Here is a 9,682-nt window from a genome sequence, read left to right as displayed (position 1 = left end):
ATCACCAGTAATTACATTAGACCTGGAAACCTTACCTACCTCACCATGCAAGCCAAGCTTTTGGTTGCGAGCCACATAGTTGTGAACCATGGAACCCGAGGGACCATAGAATTATATAGAACAGGAGGCCTTTCGGCCCATCGTGCCGGCTCTTTGGTAGAGTTATCCAGTTAGCCCCACTCTGCTGCTCTTCCCGTGTTAATTTTTCTTCCCTTCAAATATTTATGCCATTCCCTTTTGAATGTTACATTACATATAAAGTTTAATTCCACATCCCATTAATTTGCAACTGAGTACAGGAACATCGCCCAGATAAGAATTCCTGTACTCAGTAACAATAACCCAACTGATGCACAAGGCAACAGGGATGTTAACTCCCTAGTATAATAGTCAGATTTAGAAATCGGATGACAGTAACTTCCTGATCAAAAACATTAAGTATGCAGCTTACACCATTTTAATGCCATCTGTGGAGAATCTCCATTAATTACTTTGCAGGTCACCCATGCTGTCCCCAAACTGCAGCAAGGTGGAAACTGCAGACGTTCAATGCAATGGAACCTAAACAGGCACGCAAACCAGCAACTTCCTTTGTCTTTATTATTAGAACAATGTGGTACAAATAATTTTAGATTCTTGGGGTCCTGAAGGCCATTCCTACCGAAGGCTGTGTCACCTGCAGATTGGACAAGCTGCCAAAGTCCTGCAAAAGAGAGGGAGAAAATCCATTAAACTCAAAGACAGGTAAAATCCATACAACATACTGCTCGATCAGCAAGGCAGGGATCTTGCATCTAACAAGGCTATATGGCAGGGGCTTGAATTCAATAACTGCCCTGTTAGTGAAGAGTTACAAAACAGGCAAGTTATAGTTATAACTGAGTTAATAGGAGTTTTAACTTTGTTAAAACTCCAATTAACTCAGTTCACTCCATGAATCCCAGGGAATTCCAAGACGCCCGACAGTGGTGAGTTTTCATCTCATGCTTTTCACGTCTCCCCTTAAATGTGGTCCTTTTCATCCTACTTTCCACCATCCGTTTGAGGTAGCAACTTAACCGACTGAAAATAGATCCTAAAAATCTATTGTGCAGTCATAGCCCAGAATTAAGGGGATGCTTGACAATGTAAAATCCAAAAAAAGCACTTTTGCAGGATGACATCGCGACTTGCTGAGTTGAGATCTGATCTGCAGCACACTGAACTAAATCTACAGGGCAACAAATTAACCCAGGACAACCACGGTCTTGACTGCAATGCAACCTGGAGATCCTTGATGGGCAAATTACATTTTGCATGGAATGCCTCCATTTGAGACAGCGGGGATGAGACTAGACAGTAAAGCTTGTGGAACAGAATCCAGCCGCAGGAGGGAATGAATCAGTAAGCACTTCCTGCAGTCCAGGCACAAAAAACTAACAAGGTTCCCCATAGAGAAATTTACAGCACAGGAGGACATTCGGCCCATCGTGTCTGTGCCAGACGCTAATCCCACTTTCCAGCTGTTGGTCTGTAGCCCTGTAGGTTACAGCATTTCAAGTGCACATCCAAGTACTTTTTAAATGTGGTGAGGGTTTCTGCCTCTACCACCCTTTCAGGCAGTTCCAGATCCCCAGCACCCTTTGCATGAAGAAATTTCCCCTCAAATCCCCTCTAAACCTCCTACCAATTACTTTAAAGCAATCTTCACAATGTTCAAACCTAGACAAGTACTTGAACATTTAACACGACTACATTTATTTATTATTTACACATAGTGCATCAACTCAATTTTAAACATGAATGACTGTTTCCACACTGCTTAAAATTGAAGTCATTACAAGTTAAAAATGGGCTGGGCCCCTGACTTTGAAGAAATTCTTCCCAGTGGTGCAACAGGCCATGTGCCCCACAGCAAAGGGCAGCAACTGGTTACGTTCCTGCCTACGTGAAGCAAGCGGAGAGCCAAGTGATATTTGTACTAAGTTTATAGTACAGGTGTAATGCCTAAAATCTGGAACCCCTGGCACCGAGGCCGTTCTGGATTCCAGGCTTTCGATTTGCTTCGACGTCACAAATCCGGAAACACCTGGGTTCGGGCAATTCCGGAACGTCAGAAGGCGGGGCGGTGGAGATTTCCCGCCGAAGAGCTGTTCGGCCCAGCCGAGGAAGTTGCCGTCAGACGGGCCCCGCCAAAGTCGTTGTCGGGCTGGCGAGGAGGCCCCGAGGTAAGGGCAGCAGTGGCGAGGTGAGGCTGGAGGTCGGCAGGGTTTTCGTGTCCGGATTCCGGACAACCCTGCCACTGATAAGTCCGGACCTCTGGATTCTCGACGCTGCACCTGTATACCCCAAGCTCCAGTGTATACTTCGGATCCCCAGGATTCCAATGCACGTTGGATGGGTGGCAGGAGTCTGGAGCCACATGGGAATCACACAGACTAGGAGGAGAATCCAGCCATTGATTGGAATCTCGACCCAACCTGTCCCACTTCACTGCGTATCTGGACTCCATCCCAGGACCACTTGCTCTCTACTGCGCTACACCACAGAACGACGCTCAGAAATATAGCCAGCATCGCCCCCTTTACGCTGCGCAGTCACGCAGCGCTCCACCAGGGATCCCACGCAGCTGGCTGCTCAATGTAAAAACCACACGTGCGCCGTATTCGGAATGGCCCGCCCAACCCATTTCAGGAACATGTACGTCCGTCCGTCCGTCTTTCTTTCTTTCTCCCTTCCCCTCTTTCTCCCCCAGGACACTTCACGTGTACACCTGGTAGATCAGACAAGGCATTCACTTCACAAGACTGATGCAGCCGTTGGCACGTCAAGAAGCCGCATCTTCTGGAGGGATTTGAGTCACCAAGACTAGACGAATGACATTCTTAACATGGTGAAGCAGCAAGCTCCCATTACTCACCAGCAACTTCAGCATCTCCTTGGTATCTGGGTCCACCTCAATCATCTCCTGGTCCAGAGCAGAGACCTGAAAGACACAGAAACAAAAAATCAGGAAATGGGCCAGACACTTCTCCCAGTCACACCAAAGAACACTATTTTCTCAAATTATTCCTCATCAGTCCACTGGGCTTGACTGCTGGGATCAGGCCCCACCACTGACTTGAGCACACAATCTAGGCCAGCACTCCAGTTCAGTCTTTTGGATGAGACGTTAAACTCAAGCACAGATAGACGCAAAGGTCCCATGGCACTAGACAAAAGCAGGGAAGTTCTCCTAACCAGCATTCACTCCCTCAACTACAAACAGATTATTTAGCCATTCATTTCTTGTTTCTGGGACCTCCCTGTAGCTGCTAGATTTGCCTACACAACTGTAGCTGCCGACAAAAGGAAACCATTGAATGCAAGGCGTGAATATACAAATACTTCTCTCAAAAGGAAACCTGGTTTGCAATGTTACCTCATTCACTGGAGACACCAGATGCACTGTTCCCATCAGTGTACTGCGCCAGGGAACTACAGGTACCAACTAAAATTGATTACATCACTAGCCATTGTTGGCAGGTCAATCAAAGGATATAACCCCAGCCATGCTTTCACCCATTACATACAGCCCCCATTACATACAGGCTCAACAACTCCAAACCACTGCAAGATGAGCACTTCAGTGCAAATTTCCATCTTCAAAAACAATCTACATTTCCGTTTACTCTGATCATTTGACAAGAAAGTATACACGGAACATAATCAATCAGGCCAATAAAATTTGAAATACTAAACAGGAACAGTTAGTTTGTTAATTACAAATCATCAATGTATTAGGTACAATGCCCAGAGAGAAAAATGAGTGCATTATTTCTAGGATTTAATAACTATATATTGTATAACTAATATATTAACTATCAGCTTCTTCACCACAGCCCATACTTAAAGAATTTTGCAGGGATCCACCAGGAAGTGTGGTGGTTGGGAGGGGGGGTGGGGGCATTAGGTTTGCTTAATAAGATATAATATAACAAACTGAGTGCAACAGGCAGTGGGAATTGAGCTATAGATCGGGATGCATCACTCTTGATACAGGGTAGACCATCAGAGTCCATAAATCCTGTAACAGTGCTAAAGATCTAATCAATGGTTTCCTAGCAGGAAAAATTTGATAGGCTAGGACTGTTTTCTTTGAAACAGAGGAGGCTGATTGAGGTGTATAAAATTATGAGGGGCCTAGATTGAGTGGAGAGGAAGGACATATTTTCCCTAGCAGAGGGGTCAATAACCAGAGGGCATAGATTTAAAGCAATTGGTAGATAGAATAGAGGGGAGTTGGAGAGAGCTTTTTTCACCCAGAGGGTGGTGGGGGTCTGGAGCTCACTGCCTGAAAGTGTGGTAGAGGCAGAAACCCTCACCACATTTAAAAAGTACTCGATATGCACTTGAAGTGCCGTAACCTATAGGGCTACGGACACGATGGGCTGAATGGCCTCCTTCTGTGCTGTAAATTTCTATGATTCTATAACTTTTAATTGAGTAGCACTGTGTTTTGCTATTCCAGCTATAAGATATGGACAGTGCCTGTACTGGAAGTGTCTACAGGGCTGGGAAACCAAGCTCAGCATAACAAAGCAAGATATGTATTGTACGATTGAGACACAAATGCAGACGAAATATTTGGGTTCAGATACTCTGTCACGTCGATATAGTATCTGTATTTAATTTGAGGAGTTTGTATGCACTTTACCAACAAGCCAATACCAGCTCCACATAGGAAAAATCTTAACACTAGGGATGCGCCGATAGACAGAACAGTCAGCCTCCACTGACCAACCTCGAAACGCAATAAAGAGAAGACAGCCCAAAGGTACCACAAATTGGAGGAGAGAGAGGACAGAGTAGCAATGTGACGTTGTCTCATTAATTCTCCATGCTACAACTCACAGCAAGAAAGTAGGGCAGGTAATCTGGAAGGGTGAGCTTAAATTGGGCTGAAGGGCCTTCTACATCCAAATCTAACCTATGATTCACCTTATTCCAAATAAATAGAAATCTTGAACACTACCCAGTAATTTATAGGCAAGTTGAAGTATTTTGCCTAAAGACTTCCTGTTTCCTTCATCTTGTTACTTAAATACAAAACCCAACTTCTAAACATTCCCAAGCAAGTATACAGATGCAGCAGCAGATAGTACAACATGTATGTATATAGCACCTTTAATATAGTAAAACATCACATGGCGCTTCACGGCAGATAAATTTGACACCAAGCCACACAAGAAGAAATAGGGGCAGGCGACCAAAAGCTTGGTCAAAGACGTAGGTTTTAAGGAGCATCTTAAAAGGAGGAAAGAGAGGCGGAGGTTTAGGGAGGGAGTTCCAGAGCTTGGGGCCCAGGCAGCTGAAGGCACGGCCACCAATGGTGGGCCAATAGATAGTGGGGATGCACAAGAGGCCAGAGTTGGAGGAAGACAGGGATCTCTGAGGGTTATCAGGCTGGAGGAGATTACAGAGTTGGAGCCGAGCATTTGAACTCGAGGAAGAGAATTTTAAATTTGAGACATTACTGGACGGGGAGCCAATGTTGGTCAGCGAGCACAGGGGTGGTGGGTGACCAGGACTTGGTGCACGTTAAGAAGCTAGCAAAAACATGGACGAGGGTTTCACAACAAAAACAGAGTGGAATTTGGTGAAAATGTCCTTCTGTCAGGAACTGACACCAAACCACACAAGGATGACCAAAAGTTTGGTCAAAGAGGCAAGTTTTAAGGAGCATCTTAAAAGTGGAGAGCGAGAGAGAGAGAGAGGCGGAGAGGTTTAGGCAATGAGTTCCAGAGCTTGGGGGCCCAGGCAGCTGAAGGCATGGCCACCGACGGTGGAGCGATTATATTCAGGGATGCTCAAGTGGACAGAACTGGAGGAGGGCAGTTGGGGTTGTGGGGCTGAAGGAGATCAGAGATCAGAGATAGGGAGTCAATCATAAACCAAGGTAGACGCACCTCTGGGACATAGTTGTCCCTCCTCTCTCGCTCCTCTTCCTGCAGTTTGATGGAGATGCCCCGGACAGGCCCCCGCTGGATACGCTTCATTAAATGTGTCACATACCTAGGGAAATGACACACCAGTTATTGGACATCTTAAAATCGCTATATCAACTGCTGTGCCTGCACAGGACGAGGCGGCAAAACGTCACAAAAGGGGTTTGACAATAGCTCTCAACCAAGACAGTGTAATTATAATTTGAGGACATTTCAAGTTAACTATTAAGCTGACTGAATTGGAAGTTATTGCCTCTTCCAGATAGCAACCAAACTGGAAATTTCCAGCACTTTATAAATGCCAGATTTTTCAAACTCTCATTTAGTTTTTACCTCAGTGTTAATTTAAATCAATAGATGGTGAAAATTCCTCAAATATAATTAATACCAACATACTGCAAGTTTTCCCCCGTACCACTGAAGATGGGCAGTGCATGGAAACCAAAATGATTCCACTCAACGTATTGCTCCTGTAAGGAAGCAGGATCACCTCATTTTTCCTTGGATATTCCGATGCAGTAGGTGGGATCATTAAATGGGGATTAGGACCAGTGTACAAGACCCACTGTTCAACGAAGATTGGGCAATACAGTGGATGGAGTCGTATCATGAGACATGGTCACAGTGTGACTACAAGGACAGGGAGGAAGAGAACACCAAATGAAAATCCAGGCCATTGCTTCGACCGAGTACTTCCCTCCAATTTGGAGAGGTTGACTCAAAGAATGAGCAAGTCCCTCATCCGATCCTGGGCTTGCTTTGAGTTAGCTGAACTCAATAAGATAGAACATGATGCTGCTACAATTGGCCTTAATGCTTTCTCTCAGCCCCATTAAAGGGGGCGGGGAACTAGCCAGGATCGTACAGGTTTAAAAGTCGAGTGAGGACCAGATTAGGAGTAATCTCTTTCTCTGCTCTTGCAGAACATAAGAATTAGGAGCAGGAGTAGGCCATACGGCCCCTCGAGCCTGCTCCGCCATTCAGTATCATGGCTGATCATCGACCTCAACTTTACTTTCCCACCCGATCTCCATATCCCGATTTCCCTAGACCCCAAAAATCTATCTATCGCAGCCTTGAATACACTCGAGATTCAGCAGCCACAGCCCAACACAGTACAGCAGAGAATTCCAAAGATTCACAACCCTGAGAGAAGAAATTTCTTTTCATCTGTCATAAATGACCAACCCCTTATCCTGAAGCTGCTTCCTAGTTCTAGACTCTCCAGCCAGGGGAAACAACCTCTCTGCATCTACCCTGTCAATCCCCTTCAGTATCTTATGTTTCAATGACATTACCTCTCATTTTTCTAAACTCCAGAGAATATAGGCCCATTCTACACAATCTCATCCCAGGAATCAATCTAGTAAACCTCCATTGCACCACCTCCAAGGCAGGTATATCCATCCTTAGATAAGGATGCCAAAACTGTGCGCAGTACTCCAGGTGTGGTCTCACCAATACCCTGTAGCAATTGCAGCAAGACTTCCTTACTCTTGTACTCCAACCCCCTGTCCCCACCTGATGTGTGGCCCACAGGTGAATATAGTCTGCCAACACTCACTACCAAGGCTCACGCATGAATGGCAGCCATTTTGCGCAAGATGACAGAGGGCACTGGTGGAACTGTGCATGCAGGGACATGAGTAGGCCATTCAGCCCCTCGAGCCTGTCCCGCTATTCAACTGGATCCAGCTAGGGACCAACCTGCTCCTAGGAGTGTATGAGGAGGGCCAACATTCCTTACCCTGCAATCTTGTTGCGGAGTTTCTTGCTGGGGATGATGGCGATTTCCTCGCAAACTCTTTTGTTTGTGTGGAAGTCATTGCCGAGGCGGGTGTAGTATTTCTCAATGATCACGCGAGCGGCTTTCTTGACCGTCTTAGTCCTGACACGACCCTGACCGAACAGAAATGCACAAAGTCATACTAGGCCTCCACATTCTGCAACCCTTTTCATCCGACGACCAAAGGACAGCATTTGAAGCAGTTCATTACAGTTCAAGGAATCAATCATTTAACATAACATTACAGCTCTGGGCTAATGGGTGCAGTTATAACATCGCAAGATGAGCCAGGTAAACATACTAATTTGTTTCAGATTTCCAGGTTTTCCCACAGACTAACAGCTATTGAGCGATAATTCAAAGATAAGAGGACATTTACTGGCTTCATCAAATGAGCCCTGAAATACATAATTCTTTGATAATCTACTGTACATTCATTTTCACACTGAATACTTTCAGTTAAGAGTACTGCAGACAGCCTGATGCCGACTAAGAGGTTAAATTGAGAACAAACCCAAACTGTCGTATAGAATCATACAGCACACAATGAGGCCATTCGACACATCTAGCCTGTGCCCGCTCTCCAAGAACCATCCAATTAGTTCCATTCCTCATAGCTGCAAATGTCTCCACTTCAAGTACATATCCAATTCCCTTTTGAAAGTTACTATTGAATCTGCTTCCACCCTTTCAGGCAGCGTGTTCCAGATCCTAATATCTCACCACGTTAAATAAATTCTCATCTTCCCTCTGGTTCTTTTGCCAATTATCTTAAAATCTGTGCCCTCTGGTTACCGACCCTCCTGTCACTGCAAACAGTTTCCTCCTGATTTACTCTAACAGAAACCCACATGATTGGAAACGCCTCTATTAAATCGCAGAAATTTACAGCACGGAAGGAGGCCATTTCAGCCCATTGTGTCCGTGCCGGCCAACCAAGAGCTACCCAGCCTAATTCCACTTTCCAGCTCTCAGTCCGTAGCCCTGTAGGTTATGGCACTAGTGCACATCCAAGTATTTTTTAAATGCGGTGAGGGTTTCTGCCTCTACCACCCTTTCAGGCAGTGAGTTTCAGACACCCACCACCCTCTGGGTGAAGACATTTCCCCTCAAATCCCCTCTAAACCCACCAATTACTTTAAATCTATGCCCCCTGGTTGTTGGCCCCTCTGCTAAGGGAAATAGTTCCTTTAATTGTCCTCATCTTGAACTGTCTCTGCTCTAAAAAGGAGAATTCCAGCTTCTCCACAGAACTGATGGACATTTGGGGTTCAGACTTTCCCCGCCCGAGTTCTCCATCCGCCCAGGACCGAATGAAGCCTCTTCCCGGCCGAGAAACAGAGCCCAGGCCCCGGACTACATCCGCAACATCAAAACCGCTCAGCACCCAGGAAAGCCCGAGGCCTCGTCACATTAAAGCTCGGCCGCTCTCGGGGGAACACGGGCCCCCCCACTCAGCAAATAACGGCGGGTAAAGCCAGCTGGGCGGCTGGGGGATGTGCGCCGACCGGCGCGGGGAGCCGGGCTGTCCGGTTAGCGAGCGGATGGCGGCCGATTATCCCTCGGCCCCGGCACTTTCATACCCACCATCTTGGATTCCGGTGGAGAGAAGAGAGCGAGAGCTGCTGGGAGTAGCGCTATAAGGACCCCAGCGTACGGCTGGCTAGCGCGCTGCCTGAATCACCCTGCAATAATTCCCCCGCACACTGCAGCGCCCCCCACTGCTCACAGTGCAATATCATCATCATTCATCATCATAGGCAGTCCCGAGGAATGGAGAAAGACTTGCTTCCACTCTAAAAGTGAGTTCTCAGGTGGCTGAACAGTCCAATACGAGAACCACAGTCTCTGTCACAGGTGAGACAGATAGTGGTTGAAAGAAAAGGTGGGTGGGACTGGTTTGCCACACGCTCCTTCCGCTGCCTGCGCT

General features: G+C 46.4%; 1 protein-coding gene across 1 annotated transcript; it reads right to left on the bottom strand.

Annotated features, from left to right (window-relative positions):
* Window positions 1-576: 576 nt before the first annotated feature.
* On the bottom strand, window positions 577-9,439 carry LOC139256367 (small ribosomal subunit protein eS17). Its single transcript, XM_070874209.1, has 5 exons — window positions 9,340-9,439; window positions 7,714-7,865; window positions 5,928-6,033; window positions 2,900-2,965; window positions 577-703 (listed from the first exon to the last, which is right to left on the bottom strand). The coding sequence occupies exons 1-5, from the start codon at window positions 9,340-9,342 to the stop codon at window positions 629-631; spliced, it is 402 nt and encodes a 133-aa protein (XP_070730310.1). The 5' UTR covers window positions 9,343-9,439; the 3' UTR covers window positions 577-628.
* Between the last annotated feature and the right edge of the window lie 243 nt (window positions 9,440-9,682).

The sequence above is a fragment of the Pristiophorus japonicus genome, unplaced genomic scaffold (genome assembly GCF_044704955.1).
Source record: "Pristiophorus japonicus isolate sPriJap1 unplaced genomic scaffold, sPriJap1.hap1 HAP1_SCAFFOLD_715, whole genome shotgun sequence".
Taxonomy (NCBI): domain Eukaryota; kingdom Metazoa; phylum Chordata; class Chondrichthyes; family Pristiophoridae; genus Pristiophorus; species Pristiophorus japonicus.
The sequence above is the reverse complement of the archived record's forward strand: the minus strand, read 5'-3'. Positions and strand labels throughout refer to the sequence as shown.

Bases quoted from the DNA above. Each gene is read 5' to 3' on its own strand.
- LOC139256367 (XM_070874209.1), bottom strand. The intron at 2,966-5,927 runs GTGCGTCTACCT...TGTGTCTTTCAG, and splicing joins GGGACAACTATGTCCCAGAG to GTCTCTGCTCTGGACCAGGA. The intron at 704-2,899 runs GTGAGTAATGGG...TCTCTTTTGCAG, and splicing joins AGGAGATGCTGAAGTTGCTG to GACTTTGGCAGCTTGTCCAA.